Here is a 17,362-nt window from a genome sequence, read left to right as displayed (position 1 = left end):
AAAAAAAAAAAAAAAAAAAAAAAAAAAAAAAAAAAAATGTACATCTTATGGTGCTTGGCTCATTCAAGCAGCCAATGGAAACTCAGGGCCGAATCTTTGTAAAAGTTCTAGGCTCTGCTTCCCAGCAGAGGGAGGACCGGCTCCCAAGGAGGACGTTTTGTGGAGACAGACATGTGAGAAGTGGACTTCGGATCTATTTCATGGCCTTGGTCGTTGTGCAACTGGCCGCTTCGGTTCACGGAAGGATGCAAAGGGCAAGGAGGTGGGAATAGAGCGGGGGAAAGGTGACTCCCGTCAAAGACTTTTTCTAACACCCATCAAGTATCGTGATTAGAACATTTTTCTCCGCAGACTCTTCCAGTTTTCGAGCGCGGTATTTTTGGGCACAGGAAATGGCCCGGAGGAGCTGCAGAGCAAAGCCTCCCCTCTCTGGCACCGTGTGGGAGTGCCCCGTGGGATGAGGGAGAGGACAAGGCAGTCAGGCAAAGGTTAGGGGAGGAAAGCAAAGGCAGGGGCCCGGAATGACTCCAGGAAATGTTTGGATTTCTCCACCAGGAGGGAGGACAAACAAGCTTTTTTCTTGCCTTCTGAGCAGCTTTGTGTGCTCTCCAGCACGGAGTCCGAGGAGGAAAAGCGAAGCTGAAAATAAAAATTATCCTGGGGCTGGACCCAATCGCGGCACGAATCTCTTCGGATACCCCCAACCCTACCGCCTCTCAGAAATGACCACTTTTGCAAAATTGCATGCATTTCCAAGTTTCATCCGGCCCCAGGCTTGGCCTCTCGGAGAGGCAGGCGGCTTATGAGACGGGCTCCAGAGAAAAGACTTCCCTGGGTCTGTCATTTCCTGGCTGAAGTTTCTCTTCTCGCTGCTGTGGCAGCATCCAACCCACACACACAGGACCCGCATCCTGGGTGATGAAGTCAGACATGCAGCAGCTGGGTGAGTGCTGACGCTCCGATAAGCATCTGTGTCATTGTGGGGACTCCCTGGGCTGCTCCGCACCCGGACACTTGCTCTGTCCCCACCATGTACAACGGGTCGTGCTGCCGCATCGAGGGGGACACCATCTCCCAGGTGATGCCGCCGCTGCTCATTGTGGCCTTTGTGCTGGGCGCACTAGGCAATGGGGTCGCCCTGTGTGGTTTCTGCTTCCACATGAAGACCTGGAAGCCGAGCACTGTTTACCTTTTCAACTTGGCCGTGGCTGATTTCCTCCTTATGATCTGCCTGCCTTTTCGGACAGACTATTACCTCAGACGTAGACACTGGGCTTTTGGGGACATTCCCTGCCGGGTGGGGCTCTTCACGTTGGCCATGAACAGGGCCGGGAGCATCGTGTTCCTTACAGTGGTGGCTGTGGACAGGTATTTCAAAGTGGTCCACCCCCACCACGCGGTGAACACCATCTCCAACCGGACTGCGGCTGGCATCGTCTGCACCCTGTGGACCCTGGTCATCCTGGGAACACTGTATCTCCTGCTGGAGAACCATCTCTGTGTGCAAGAGACAGCCGTCTCCTGTGAGAGCTTCATCATGGAGTCGGCCAATGGCTGGCATGACATCATGTTCCAGCTGGAGTTCTTTCTGCCCCTGGGCATCATTTTATTTTGCTCCTTCAAGATTGTTTGGAGCCTGAGGCGGAGGCAGCAGCTGGCCAGACAGGCTCGGATGAAGAAGGCGACCCGATTCATCATGGTGGTGGCAGTTGTGTTCATCACGTGCTACCTGCCCAGCGTGTCTGCCAGACTCTATTTCCTCTGGACGGTGCCCTCGAGTGCCTGCGATCCCTCTGTCCATGTGGCCCTGCACATCACCCTCAGCTTCACCTACATGAACAGCATGCTGGATCCCCTGGTGTATTATTTTTCAAGCCCCTCGTTTCCCAAATTCTACAACAAGCTCAAAATCTGCAGTCTGAAACCCAAGCAACCAGGACACTCAAAAACACAAAGGCCGCAAGACATGCCAAGTTCGAACCTCGGTCGCAAGAGTTGCCTCAGTGTGGCAAATAGTTCCCAAAGCCAGTCTGATGGGCAGAGGGATCCCCACATTGTTGAGTGGCATTGAATAAGCAGACCGACAACACTGAGGAAGATAGAGTGGTGACTTAGAATTAACGCGGTAAGGGGTCGGGGGCTTTGAAAATGCCACCCCCGTTTCTTATTGCAAGACGGCTTCACACACATGAACTGCATCCTCGTGCTGTCGGAAATGAAATTCACACAACTATACCTTTTGGGGAGGTTCCAGTTGATTAAAGTGAGTTGGTTGCATTTTCTTATCTGATTACAATGGCAGGGGACAGAATGCGCATGAAGTGGAGCATGTGTGTGTTGGGAGGGGGGTTAGGAACTGCACAGCCCCTGTGTAATCTTCGTTGTTTGTTTTTGTTTTGAGACAGAGTCTCGCTCCGTCTCCTGGGCTGGAGTGCTGTGGCACAATCTTGGCTCACTGCAACCTCCGCCTCCCGGGTTCAAGCAATTCTCCTGCCTCAGCCTCGCAAGTAGATGGGATTACAGGCTCCTGCCACCACACCTGGCTAATTTTTGTATTTTTAGTAGAGACAGGATTTTGCCATGTTGTCTAGGCTGGTCTCGAGCTCCTGACCTCAGGTGACCCGCCTGCCTCAGCCTCCCGAAGTGGTGGGACCACAGGCATGAGCCACTGCGCCCAGCTTCCCCTGTGTTATTTTACATGGCTAAGTAAATGGGTATATGTGTTTAAATGGCGCATATTCTCTCTCTTAGGAGGTGAGGGGCATTAGCATCATTTCCTATCCTCTGACCTTAAATCATTCCTTATCTCAGAAAATAGAAACCGGGCTAAGTCAGTCAATACTTTTTTATTTCAGGCCGAATAAGGCTCTTTAGATTGGGATGTATTGATCTATTAATTTTCATCTTTACATTTCTTTGTACATCTGTACATTTTGTACAAATGTACATCTGTACATTTCTTTGTCATTGTTGTGACTTCCCGGTAGCCCAAGAAGAACAACAACAAAACAATCTGCTCTGACCTTCTTCAAATCTTTGTATTTCAAAGAAGGTGCTGAGGGATCTTTTTCCCTGCCCTGGCTTCTCCAGTGGGATGTGCTGAGTCCGATACAATTGCTTTTACAATTGCTTTTGATGACTTATTATGTGACAGTGAATTGAAATTATTCATTTACTTATTCTTCAAGTATTTACTGAATTCGTATTTGGTGGCAAGCACTATACTGTGTAATTTTTAGCGGAGGGTCATTAGTCAACTCTTGTGTGACAGTAAAGTTTTTTGGGGGGTGGGAGCAGACAAGTTAAGAGCTTTCATCCTTTCACGGAATAATTTCTAGACCTGTTCTGTGTGAACATCAGTGTTGTACTCTTATTGCAAAACTCCCTCATACACATGAGCTTCCCAAATGTGTACCTGGACCCCTCAAAACAGAGGAGTCTATGAAATGACAAGCTGCCCCTGCCCTGAATTAGGGGGAAACATTCCAGGCCAACTCTAGCTCCTTTCTCAAGCCACAAAGTGGTGAACATGGTTCTCAACTCCTTAATTTATACTCTCTCAAATGCCCAGGATACTCTCCCCACTGAAGAACTTTGCCAACTTCTGGGGGCCGGGCGCGGTGGCTCAAGCCTGTACTCCCAGCACTTTGGGAGACTGAGGTGGGCGGTTCACCTGAGGTCAGGAGTTCTAGACCAGCCTGACCAACATGGAGAAACCTTGTCTCTACTAAAAATACAAAATTAGCCCTGTGTGGTGGTGCATGCCTATAATCCCAGCTACTCGGGAGGCTGAGGCAGGAGAATCACTTGAACCCAGGAGGTGGAGGTTGAGGTGAGCTGAGATTGCGCCATTGCACTCCAGACTGGGCAACAAGAGTGAAACACTGTCTAAAAAAAAAAAAAAAAAGCTTTGCCAACTTCTAGTTCTTTGGCCCCAAAACACCCCTCTAGGCTGTCCCTATTGTTCCTTTTTTCCAGAGGCACTGCACAGCCTAGTGATGAAAACTACGAGCTACAGAGCATTAGATGCATCTAAGTTGGAATCTCAGCTCAAGCATTTACTAGGTCTGTGATCTTAGGGCAGATTATGTTTTTAGACACCGAGTCTCGCTCTGTTGCCCAGGCTGGAGTGCAATGGCATGATCATAGCTCACTGCAGCCTCAAACTCCTGGGCTCAAGTGATCCTCCCACCTCAGCCTCTTGAGTGGCTGGGAGTACAGGCATAAGCCACCACACTCAACTGATTTTTAAATTTTTTTGTAGAGATGAGGTCTCACTCACTGTGTTGCCCAGGCTGGTCTCAAACTCCTGGCCTCAAGCAATCCTCCAACCCTGGCCTGCCAAAGTATTGGGATTACCTGCATGAGCCACTGCTCCCAGCCTGGCAGATTTTTTTTTTTTTTTTTTTTTGAGACGGAGTCTCGCTCTGTTGCCCAGGCTGGAGTGCAGTGGCCCAATCTCGCCTCACTGCAAGCTCTGCCTCCCAGGTTCATGCCATTCTCCTGCCTCAGCCTTCGGAGTAGCTGGGACTACAGGCACCCGCCACTGCGCCCAGCGACTTTTTTGTATTTTTAGTAGAGATGGAGTTTTACCATGTTAGCCAAGATGGTCTCGATCTCCTGATCTCGTGATCTGCCCGTCTCAGCCCCGCAAAGTGCTGGGATTACAGGCGTGAGCCACTGCGCCTGACCCAGCCTGGCAGATTTTATTTAACCATTTGTAGCTTCACTTTCCTCGTCTGTCAAACAGGGATACACAACCTCAGTGTGTCATCGGGCAGTTTAAATGAATGTACATTCCTGAGGCGTCAGAACTCTGACCACTGTTATATACCCAATGCCTAGAAGAGGACCTGCACATAGCAGGTGCCCAGGAAATGTTGAATGAATGCATGATTCAGCGCATGTAAAGCATTAAGCATAGCGCCTGGCAGTAAGTGCTCAATATTATGACTTCTTATATTAACACGTTTTACACATAAAGAAGTGGAGGCACAGAAGCAATTTCCTTTGGGGTTTAGAGCCCTTAAGTTGTTGCTCTGTTACCACGCCTGAATTCCCCCGCACCTCAGTTACCTGGGGAAGAATGAAGGCAAGAATTCTTACCAGCATTGAAGAGTCATACATCCTCCTGATAGGAATCTGCAAAAATACACACTTCTGCTTTTAGTTCTGTTCTTAGAATTCTCTCCTGGGCTGTTGCTCCTTTGTTGCTTCATCATAATAAAAATGGATTCTGAAAGCAAATCTGCGTCCTGTGTGTGACTCTAAGTCAAAGGACCCCTAGGATTTTGCCCTCCAAGGAAAAAAAGCTAAGATACACAGAACTGCATGGCAGGCAGGCAGAGGTTCTCACCAAAAAAACAGCAAGCACAAACAAAAAGAAAAATCAAATCCAAACTGAAATACAGTCTTGATTCTAAATTTGCTTCCCTTTTTACGTTCACAGAATGTGATGAAAAATACATCTTAGCAAGAAGGGTCTTTGGACATCATAAAGAAGTAGAGTATAGCTTTTGTTGACAACACTTTGTTTAAACTATCTGAAACAGGAAAATGATTGATTTAGAGGAAAATGTGTTCTTTCTTTTTTTTTTTTTTTTGGTGAGACAGGATCTCACTGTGTTGCCCAGGCTGGAGTGCAGTGGTGCGATCATGGCTCACTGCAGCCTTGACTTCCCAGCTCAAGTGATCCTCCCACCTCAGCCTCCCTAGTAGCTGGGGCCACAGGTACACTCCACCGTGTCCAGCTAATTTTTCTGTAATTTTTCTAGAGATGGGGTCTCATTATGTTGCCCAGGCTCGTCTCAAACTCCTGGGTTCAAGTGATCCTTCCTCCTTGTTACTCCTTTTAGAGTCTTTCCGGAAAAGTCACATGAATCCTGGAAGAGCTATTAGTCTATAGGGATGATGTGGAAAACACAAGAGATATCTTTTATTCGTGCTAACCATGGTCAAACTTTCCGTTTTGGTCTATCCTCAGAATGGATTTCCTTACCCTTTATTCAAACAGAAATGTTTAAGATGGCATCTGAAGGTTCCTGGAGTGCAGGGCTCCTTGGAGGGGATTAGATCTCTGGGGCACAAGGGCTTGAGCCAGTTGTTAAGGTTCTACAAGGTGGGGACTTGGCTGCACTGTGAGGTACGGTCTCTACTTGTTGGCTTTCCAGGCCTTCTGATTCACAGAGGTTTCTAATACGATTCGAGAGAGACTCCATCATCACAATGAGTTGCATAAATGGCTTCAAGATCAGCGACCCTACTTTGCAGGCCCCAGTGAAAAATGAAAATGTGGGCTCCCTTGTTCAAAAGGTGTTAATGGCTGAGCGAGGTGGCTCATGCCTGTAATTCCAGAGCTTTGGGAGGCAGAGGCAGGAGGATCACTTGAGGCCAAGAGTCTGACACCACTCTGGGCAACGTGGTGAGACTCCATCTCTACACAAATTTTAAAAATTGGCCAGGTGTGGTGGTGCGTGACTGTAGTCCTGGTTACTTGAGAGGCTGAGGTGAGAGGATCCCTTGAGACCAAGGAGTAGAGGCTTCAGTGAGCTATGATCATGCCACTGCACTCCAGCCTGGGTGACAGAGCGAGACCCTATCTCTAAATTTTAAAAAAAACTTTTTTTTGAGATGGAGTCTCGCTCCGTAGCCCAGTCCGGAGTACAGTGGCGCATCTTGACTCACTGCAACCTCCGCCTCCCTGGTTCAAGCGATTCTTCTGCCTCAGCCTCTTGAGTAACTGGGACAACAGGCGCATGCCTGTTAGCAGCAGGCTAATTTTTTATAGTTTTAGTAGACACAAGGTTTCACCATATTGGCCAGGTTGGTCTTGAACTCCACCCACCTCAGCCTCCCAAAGTGCTAGGATTACAGGTGTGAGCCACTGTGCCCGGCCAAAATTTTTCTGGTAATAAAAGTATTAAGAATTTTAAAGATGGTAGCACAGGGCCCTTCTGAGCTCATCCGTGAATCTGAGGCTCTATGTTTATTTATTATATACATGTTTTTTATTTATTATATATATTTTTGCTATATAATTTCTACATATGACATATGTTTATTATATATTTACTATGTTATATATCATGTATACATATATAAATTGTATAATATAAATACATAATCATTTATATATTAAGAGAGAGAGATGGAATAGAATAAACAGATGAAAGAGATGGGCTCACATATGAGCCAAATCTGTATTCGGGTTTCTTTGTATTGGACTATAAAATGATATAGTGGGAGGGGGGTAAATATTTTATTCCTTATAAGGATTCATTCATTCATTTCCTCTTTCGAAGAACATTAATGAAGCACCAGCTCTATACCAGACACAGTAGAAACATAAATGAAAATCATAGCCACGGGGCCCACTGTAGAAACCAAGGGAAAACATAAAATTATAAAATATAAAATTGCAAAATATGGCCAGGGGTCGTGGCTCACTTCTATAATCCCAGCAGTTTGGGAGGCCAAGGTGGGCAGATCACTTGAGGTCAGGAATTCAAGACCAGCCTGGCCAACATGGTGAAACCCGTCTCTACTAAAACTACAAAAATAAGCTGGGCGTGTTGGTGCGTGCCTATAATCCCAGCTACTCGGGGGGCTGAGGCAGGAGAATCGCTTGAGCCTGGGAGGCGGAGGTTGTAGCAAGCTGAAATCACACCACTGCACTCCAGCCTGGGCAACCAAGCAAGACTCTGTCTCAAAAATAAAATAAAATAATACAATAAAATAATAAAATTATCCTGTGGGACCCTGTGTTTGTCACTTTCACACAGGGTCCTGCAGGAGAATCCAGGGCCCTTACTCCTGTCTTAGTCGTCTCAGAGGAAGTAGCTTGCAAACTTGGCTCTGAAGGATGGACAGGAAGCCACCAGGGACACAGTGGGGAAGGGTATTCCAGGCGGATACAGAGAGGTGAAAAAGAGCAAACTGGGAAATGCAGGAAGCCCATCAGGGCAGGAATGAAAAGTCCAGGCTGGGGCTGCAACCACTCGGTAAGAGGTGAAGTCATGAGGTCAGCCGAAGAGGGAAGGGTCTGTTGTCTGTTCCAACCCTTAGCGTGACAGAAGATTCACGAATAGACCTTCAGATTCCTCTCTATCTTGTTTTTGTTTTTGAGACAGAGTGTTGCTCTGTTACCCAGGCTGGGGTGCAGTGGCATGATCTCAGCTCACTGTAACCTTGAACCCCCGGGCTCCAGCAATCCACCTGCCTCAGCCTCCCAAGTAGCTGGGACCACAGGCATGTGCCACCATGCCCAGCTAATTTTGGTATTTTTTGTAGAGACCAGGTCTTGCTGTGTTGCCCAGGCTGGTCTTGAACTCCTGAGTTCAAGGGATCCGCCCGCCTTGGCCTCCCAAAGTGCTGGGATTTTGTGTGAGCCACCAGGCCTGGCCTCTTAGGTTTTCTTTTAAGAGTTTTTTAGATTTAGCTCTTACATTGAGGTCGTAGCCCAAGTCGAGTTAATTTCTGCATACTGTGTAGCAAAGGGGTCCAGTTCTTTTGCTTGTGGTGACCTAGTTATCCCAACATCATTTATGACAAAGATTCTTCTTTCCCCCATTGTCTTGGCAGCCTTGTTGAAAATCAGCTGATCATGAATGTAAGGGTTTATTTCTGGACTCTCAATCCTGCTCTCTTGAGCTGTAATATTTATCCTTATGCCAGAATCACACTGAACTACTGTAGCTTTGCAATACATTTTTAAATCAAGAAGGGAGAGTTCTCCAACTTTGTTCTTCTTTCTCAAGATTATTTGGTTATTCTGGTTTGCCCCTTAGATTTTTTTACAATAAACCTAAACGTTTCGAAACCATGAAGTGTTCTTCTCCTTTTTCAAAAGAAATGTGTGTGTGTATCTATGTGTCTCCGCCAGTCAGTATGATCAACTTCTTCTCTACCCCTTTACTTCCCAGCTTCTACTACTCCATCTCCTTTGTTAGGGGCCCAGGGGCCCCTTATTTCCTGCTACTCCAAGGGTCCCAACTCAGTGTCATCTATATTCTGCAGTGGTGAGTCTGAATGGCCCCAATGAGCTGTACCTCCTGGCACTCCCATCCTTAGGTGGCACCTCCTGGTGGAATACAGACAGGCTCTGTGATTTGTTTTGCCTGATTGAATGTGGTGGAGGTGGTGTTCTGCGGTTTCCAAGCCCAGGGATGAAGAAGGCCTGCCTGTGTGCTTTCAGAAGCCCTAAGTATGTCCATGTACGAAGTCCAGACTACACCGTGGAAAGAACATGTGAAGAGGCTGTGTGTAGATGCCACATAGAGGGGCCACACAGAGAGGCCACAGGGACACCATGTAGAGAGGCATCAAGGTTCTGTGGAGACAGAGAGAAGCCTGAGTGTCCCAGTGTCCTGCTTCAGCATCCGTATAACTCTAGCCCAGTTGCCATCTGAGAATCCCCAAATGAGAAGCACCCAGCTGAGGCCAGCCAACCCAGAGAACCATAAGAGATGACACAGTGGAGGTTGTGTTAAGTCACTACGTTTTGTAGCAATTTGTTATGCAGCAATAGATAATTAAAACAGAAATCCAATGGCCTGGCGTAGTGGCTCACACCTGTAATCCCAGCACTTTGGGAGGCTGAGGCAGGAAGACCACCTGGGCCTAGGAGTTCAAGACCAGCCTGGGCAATGCAGTGAGACCCTATCTCTATTTAAATAAAATAATAAATAAAACCAAAAATCCTAGCTTAGTTCAAAGACACGAAATAGTTACTTAACCTCCTGATGCCTCGTTTCTCAATCTGTAAAATGGAGATGACGATGACAGTAATAACACATCTGCCACAGGGTTTTTGTGAAGATTAAAGGAGATCACATATGCAAATCACTCAGTACAATGCAATAGTGTTACTATTAATTTTTACAATAATTCAGTCCAGTTTAGTGGCACACATTCAAGTTGTCATAAGATAACCAGGCATGGAGATTCAACTGGGTGAGTCATAAATTTTAAGTGGAGTTTCTACAAAATGCGGTGGGATCGCTGCCTTCATTCACTCTTGAAATGATTCATTAAACAAGTTTCTGTACAACTCATAGGCTCGTAAGAAAAAAATAATAAATACATAAAAGAAGGAAACAAGCAAGACAAAACATGCCCACTGTGCAGTGGGAAGACCGGAAATTCCATTGGAGGCACCAGAATCCAACGAGGATTGGTGCCCTTTAGATTCTGCCCGAGTAGTCGCGAACTTTGGTTTAGAATCATGCAGTGTGAGAGCTAGGAGGAAGTTCGAAGATCATCTAATTCCTCATGAGCACATGAGGAGGGTGAGGGGTTAAGGGGTTTCACAGCGAGTTAATGAGAGAGCCAGAACACACATCCAGGCTCCAGGTTCTTTTGCAAACTTAACATTTGTGGTTGTTCTTTTATTTATTTATTTATTTTTATTTTATTTTATATTTTTGAGATGGAGTCTTGCTTTGTCACCCAGCCTGGAGTGCAGTGGTGCAATCTCGGCTCACTGCAACCTCCGCCTCTCAGGTTCAAGCAATTCTCCTGCCTCAGCCTCCCGAGTAGCTGGGAGTACAGGCACCTGCCACCACGCCTGGCTAATTTTTGTATTTTTAGTAGAGATGAGGTTTCACCATATTGGCCAGGCTGATCTTGAACTCCTGACCTCATGATCTGCCTGTCTCGGCCTCCCGAAGTGCTGGGATTACAAGGGTGAGCCACTGCGCCCGGCCTGTGGCTGTTTTTTTCTAATTTTATCTATGACTGTTGTTTTTAAAAACACACACACACACACAAAATATTATGAAATTGAGAAACTTAAAAAGGGAAAGTCCCTTGCAAATTTCAGCTTCTAGAAATAACTACTACTGACTTTTCTGACTCTTAGTTAATAAAGGTCCTTAGGATTACTTTATGAATGTTATTGACAAGTGTCCTCATACACCCAGAAGGAAGCATGGTATTCACAGGCAGCAAGAATAGGAAACAAATACCAATTATTTCACTAAAGCCTGAATAGCATGACCTCCATCTCCACCACGCCCTGAGCAAGATCTTCAACCTTACAGACAAGACAATAACATAGTAAGAGGCAGTGTAGCATGATGGTTAGGGACACAGGCTTTGAAGTCACTGCCAGATTCAAATCCAAGCTCAGCTCTTTTTTTTCTTTTATTTTTGAGACAGGGTCTCACTGTCACCCAGGCTGGAGTGCAGTGGCACGATCTCAGTTCACTGCAAGCTCCGCCTCCAGGGTTCACACTATTCTCCTGCCTCAGCCTCCCAAGTAGCTGGGACTACAGGCGCTGGCCACCACACCTGGCTAATTTTTTGTTTTTGTATTTTTAGCAGAGACAGGGTTTCACCGTGTTAGCCAGGATGGTCTCAATCTCCCGACCACGTGATCTGCCCGCCTCAGCCTCCCAAAGTGCTGGAATTACAAGCGTGAGCCACTGCACCCAGCCTCTTTTTTTTTTTGAGACAGAGTTTCACTCTTATTGCCCACGCTGGAGTGCAATGGCGTTATCTCAGCTCACTGCAACCTCCGCCTCCTGGGTTCCGGTTCAAGCAGTTCTCCTGCCTCAGCCTCCTGAGTAGCTGGGATTACAGACATGTGCCACCACACCCAGCTAATTTTTGTATTTTTAGTAGAGATGGGGGTTTTACCATGTTGGCCAGGCTGGTCTCGAACTCCTGACCTCGTGATCTGCCCACTTTGGCCTCCCAAAGCGCTGGGATTACAGTCCTGAGCCACTGCACCTGGCTTTTTTTTTTTTTTTTTTGGTGGGGTCTCCCCCCGTTCCCCCGGCTGCAGTGCAGTGGCACGATCTCGGCTCACTGCAACCTCCGACTCCCTGGTTCACGCCATTCTCCTGCCTCAGCCTCTGAGTAGCTGGGATTACAGGCGCCCGCCACCTCGCCCAGCTAATTTTTGTAAATTTTAGAAGAGCTGGGGTTTTACCATATTGGCCAAGATGGTCTGGATCTCCTGACCTTGTGATCTGCCCGCCTTGGCCTCCCAAAGTGTTGGGATTACAGGCTTGGGCCGCTGTGCCTGACCATGCTCTGCTCTTGCAAGCTGGGTGTCCCTGAATATTTTATCATCCTTTCTGAGCTTCACTTTCCTCATTTTGAAATCAGAATCAACAATAACACCTTCCACACGGGCTGCAGCCAGCGTGAAACAAGCAACTATAAAAACACTGAGCTCCTGGCTAACACGGTGAAACCCTGTCTCTACTAAAAATATAAAAAATTAGCTGGGTGTGGTGGCGGGTGCCTCTAGTAGTCCCAGCTACTCGTGAGGCTGAGGCAGGAGAATGGCATGAACCCGGAGGCGGAGCTTGCAGTGAGCCAAAAGCGAGATTCCATCTCAAAATAAATAAATAAATAAATAAATAAAAAGCACTGAGCATGGGCTCCAGCACATGGGAAGCTCCCTATAATGTGGGTACATCACCTTCTTCATCATCGTCTTCATCTCACCTGGATCATCATCAGGTACTCTAGTTCTATGGGAATCTAATAGGTCATCCTGACTCTAGTTTACTGTGAAAAGTCTATAAGCTCCTATCATTGAACCTGCGTTTACAGCTAAAGAAATAAATTTACATCTTATGGCCGGGCGTGATGGTTCACACCTGTAATCCCAACACTTTGGGATGCCAAGGTGGGGCGGGGGGGGGGGGGGGGGGATCACTTGAAGTCAGGAGTTCAAGACCAGCCTGGCCAAAATGGTGAAATCCCATCTCTACTAAAAATACAAAAATTAGCCAGGCATGGTGGTGCACGCCTGTAGTCCCAGCTACTTGGAGGCTGAGGCAGGAGAATCGCTTGAACCCGGGAGGCAGAGGTTGCAGTGAGCCAAGATCATGCCATTATACTCCAGCCTGGGCAATAGATCGAAACTGTCTCAAAAAAGAAAAAAGAAAGAAATTTACATTTTATAACTCAAAGTAGAAGCAACACAGTTTCTGCATGGCAAGAATTCGTAAGACCAAAATATTAAAGGGTGAAAACGTTCTATAGGATGACACCCAATCACACTGAAAAGCAGAGAAACAATGTGTGCAATGGTGTCCTGATACAAGGCAGAGTTCCATGTCCTCTAAGGTCCTGTCCCTCTAAGTTTAATTTTACAAAAATGGGGGCTTTAAAAATATCACACACTTAGTGGGAGAGTTTTCGCATGTGTGGAGCAGAGTATACAGGACTGTCCATCCTTTCTGCTCAATTTTGCTGTGAACCTAAAACTGCCCTAAAAATAAAGTTCATTAAAGAAAAAAAAAAAAAATCACGGCCAGGCACAGTGGCTCACGCCTGTAATGCCAGCACTTTGGGAGGCCGAGGCGGGCGGATCACGAGGTCAGGAGTTCAAGACCAGCCTGGCCAACATGGTGAAACCCTGTCTTTACTAAAAATACAAAAAATTATCCTGGCATGGTGGTGCACGCCTGTAATTCCAGCCACTCAGGAGGCTGAGGCAGAAGAATTGCTTGAACCTGGGAGGCGGAGGTTGCAGTGAGCTGAGATTGTGCCACTATACTCCGGCCTGGGTGACAGATTGAGACTCCGTCAAAAAAAAAAAAAAAAAATCACAATCACATACTAAACTCCCAAGGACATAAAACAAGATAGAGACCTCATCCAGTTTTTTGTTTGTTTCAGGGACCTGCAACCAAGTTTGTTACCGACCAGTTTCCTGGGCTGTCTAGAACCGAGAGTTTATGGGGTACTAAGCCCATGCTCTGTCCTCAGGTACCCCACTTCATGCAGAGCAACACAGAAAAACAAATTTGTAGCACAAAGTACACCCGATTTGCTACAGCTTACGACTAGCCTCAGGAATCCTTTTTCTCATTAATTCAAACTTTGCAAAAAAAAAAAAAAAAAATCACATACTTAAAAATAAATAACTTGAGCACAGAAGCATATCAAAATCTAATATAAACAAACAAAAAACCCAACTTATTTTAACATGCCACTGAAACTGGGCTCAAGTTTTCAAACATCTTATGAAATATTATACTCTCGAGCAGGCTTTTTTTTTTTTTCTAACTGGAGATGAACGGCAGAGTTCTGATGTGGAAAAGCAATCCATGTTTGTACAGAGAGATGGCATAGGAAAAGCGGTCAAATTCAACTAGTCTGTCCTCATCGAACAGGCGACTACTGTCTTCTCAACATTTCCAAAAGAATTCATATATCTGCTACTGTTTATGTCATATGCCTGTTCATTTTTCATGCTAATTTTTAGTGTTCCTGGAAAACCTCACTGTTTGGCACCCAAAATTATTATTGCTATTGTTGTTGTTTTGTTAATTATGTAAGCCAAGCAAATGATGGTGAATTAATCCTGCAATGTTGAGTACTCAATTGGCATGCAGGTACCCAGCCTTCCAAAGGGATGTCCTTCATGTTTCACTAATTTTCAAATGACAGTCGGCTTGCCTAAACTTATCCTTTACATTTCAGAAATTTTGTGGGTTCCTGTCTGCCCAGGGGATTTTTATTTCTTGTTTATGCAAACAGCAGGTTGCATAAGAGCCTTGCTGGCCTTTTTTTTTTTTTTTTTTAAGAGAGATTTCGTAGTTTCCTGGTAACCATTCAGTCATCTATTTCAACACCCTGACATGACATAAAGGCAGGCGCGGAACCACACGTTCACCACACAGACACACGCCTCCTTGCTGGAGCATTCGCTGGGCAAGGTGCTCTATCGGACCGACCAGCCGCACTCATGAATTGGCACCATCCGCAGGATCACTTTCTGGTGATAGACAAGAAGAACTGCTGTGTGTTCCGAGATGACTTCATTGTCAAGGTGTTGCCGCCGGTGTTGGGGCTGGAGTTTATCTTTGGGCTTCTGGGCAATGGCCTTGCCCTGTGGATTTTCTGTTTCCACCTCAAGTCCTGGAAATCCAGCCGGATTTTCCTCTTCAACCTGGCAGTGGCTGACTTTCTCCTGATCATCTGCCTGCCATTCCTGATGGACAACTATGTGAGACGTTGGGACTGGAAGTTTGGGGACATCCCTTGCCGGCTGATGCTCTTCATGCTGGCCATGAACCGCCAGGGCAGCATCATCTTCCTCACAGTGGTAGCTGTGGACAGGTATTTCCGGGTGGTCCATCCCCACCACGCCCTGAACAAGATCTCCAATCGAACAGCAGCCATCATCTCTTGCCTTCTGTGGGGTGTCACTATTGGCCTGACAGTCCACCTCCTGAAGAGGAAGATGCCGATCCAGAATGGCTCTGCAAATTTGTGCAGCAGCTTCAGCATCTGCGATACCTTCTGGTGGCACGAAGCCATGTTCCTCCTGGAATTCTTCCTGCCCCTGGGCATCATCCTGTTCTGCTCAGCCCGAATTATCTGGAGCCTGCGGCAGAGACAAATGGACCGGCATGCCAAGATCAAAAGAGCCATCACCTTCATCATGGTCGTCGCCATCGTCTTTGTCATCTGCTTCCTTCCCAGCGTGGCTGTGCGGATACGCATCTTCTGGCTCCTGCACAGTTTTGGCACGCAGAATTGTGAAGTGTACCGCTCGGTGGACCTGGCATTCTTCATCACTCTCAGTTTCACCTACATGAACAGCATGCTGGACCCCGTGGTGTACTACTTCTCCAGCCCATCCTTTCCCAACTTCTTCTCCACTTTGATCAACCGCTGCCTCCGGAGGAAGATGACAGGTGAGCCAGATAATAACCGCAGCACGAGCGTCGAGCTCACGGGGGACCTGAACACAACCAGAGGCGCTCCAGAGGCGTTAATGGCCAACCCCGGTGAGTCATAGAGCCCCTCTTATCTGGGTCCAACCTCTCGTTAAATAACCATGCCAAGAAGGGACATTGTCACCAAGAACGAGGGTCTCTGGAGAAACAGTTGGGCTGTTGCATCGATTAATGTCACTGGACTCGGCCTAAGGTTTCCTGGAACTTCCAGATTCGGAGAATCCGATTTAGGGAAACTGTAGCAGACGAGTGGGAGACTGGTTGCAAGGTGTGACCACAGGAATCCTGGAGGAACAGAGAGTAAAGCTTCTAGGCATCTGAAACTTTTGCTTCATCTCTGATGCTCGCAGGACTGAAGATGGGCAAATTGTCAGCGTTTGCGCTGAGCAGAGTTGGAGCCAGAGATCTGCTTGTGACTTGTTGGCCGCCTTCCCACATCTGCCTGAGACTGGGGGACTCAGCTACTGGGGTGATATCTAGCCTGTTTGAAACAGCGGGGATAAGGAGAGCTGAGATTGGAGGGAATTAAGTTGCTCCTGGAGGGAGCCCAGGCATCATTAAACAAGCCAGTAGGTCACCTGGCTTCCGTGGACCAATTCATCTTTTGGACAAGCATTAGCAGAAATGGACTCAGGAAAGAGACTCACATGCTTTGGTTAATATCTGTGTTTCCAGTGGGTGTAATAGGGGATTAGCCCCAGAAGGGACTGAGTTAAACAGTGTTATTATGGGAAAGGAAATAGCATTGCTGCTTTCAACCAGCGACTAATGCAATCCATTCCTCTCTTGTTTATACTAATCTAAGGGTTGAGCACTTGAAACGGCTTCAGGATGGAAAGCTGTTTCCCATCTCTGTTTGCTTTTACCATTAAAAGGAAAACGTGCCGCTGCCCCACGATTAGAGGGGGGGCACATTCCTCCTGGTTCCTTCGCTTGTGTTTCTGTACTTACCAAAAACCTACCATTTCAATAAATTTTGATAGGAGACACAGTCTGGCGTTGCTATGTCTGGGTTATGGTTCACAGAAATGGGCTTCTTACTTAAGCAGAGACCTTTATGGGTTGTTAACTATGTCCTGGTAGAAAACTACTCCACCCTGCAAAGTAAGAAAGAGACACAGACACTGAGCCACATCATGAGACAACTAAGCAGAAATTACACCTGTGTCTAAACAAAGATAGAAAGAGCTGGGATTAAAAATAATTTGGAAGGATAGTACAGATATGATTGCAAGAGCACTTACATTTTAGAGTTTGGTGTATATTGCTGTTAGTATTTGTGCATTAAAAAGGGAATCAAGGCAAGGCATGGCGGCTCACGCCTGTAATCCCAGCACTTTGGAGGGGCCGAGGCGGGCAGATTACCTGAGGTCAGGGGTTTGAGACCAGCCTGGCCAACATGGCGAAACCCCGCTTCTACTAAAAATACAAGAAAAATAAGCCAGGCATGGTGGTGGCCGCCTATAGTCCCAGCTACTAGGGAGGCTGGGGGAAGAATTGCTTGAACCCGGGAGGCGGAGGTTGCAGTGAGCCGAGATGGTGCCCCTGCACTCCAGCCTGGGTGACAGAGCAAGACTTCATCTCAAATAATAATAATAAACATAAAAAGGGAATCAAGCCAGGCAGATATTTTTCCGTAGGAGGGGGAAGAGCGA

The 17,362-nt window shown here is 46.8% G+C and overlaps 2 protein-coding genes across 2 annotated transcripts; both read left to right on the top strand.

Annotated features, from left to right (window-relative positions):
- The first annotated feature begins 507 nt into the window (after positions 1–507).
- On the top strand, positions 508–2,129 carry HCAR1 (hydroxycarboxylic acid receptor 1). Its single transcript, XM_023213465.3, has one exon. The coding sequence runs from the start codon at positions 1,031–1,033 to the stop codon at positions 2,069–2,071; it is 1,041 nt and encodes a 346-aa protein (XP_023069233.1). The 5' UTR covers positions 508–1,030; the 3' UTR covers positions 2,072–2,129.
- Positions 2,130–14,555: 12,426 nt separating this feature from the next.
- Positions 14,556–16,698, top strand: HCAR2 (hydroxycarboxylic acid receptor 2). Its single transcript, XM_023205477.2, has one exon. It carries the CDS (start codon positions 14,711–14,713, stop codon positions 15,767–15,769), a length of 1,059 nt encoding a protein of 352 aa, XP_023061245.2. The 5' UTR covers positions 14,556–14,710; the 3' UTR covers positions 15,770–16,698.
- The last annotated feature ends 664 nt before the right edge of the window (positions 16,699–17,362 follow it).

Source organism: Piliocolobus tephrosceles, chromosome 10 (genome assembly GCF_002776525.5).
Source record: "Piliocolobus tephrosceles isolate RC106 chromosome 10, ASM277652v3, whole genome shotgun sequence".
NCBI lineage: Eukaryota > Metazoa > Chordata > Mammalia > Primates > Cercopithecidae > Piliocolobus > Piliocolobus tephrosceles.
The sequence above is the reverse complement of the archived record's forward strand: the minus strand, read 5'-3'. Positions and strand labels throughout refer to the sequence as shown.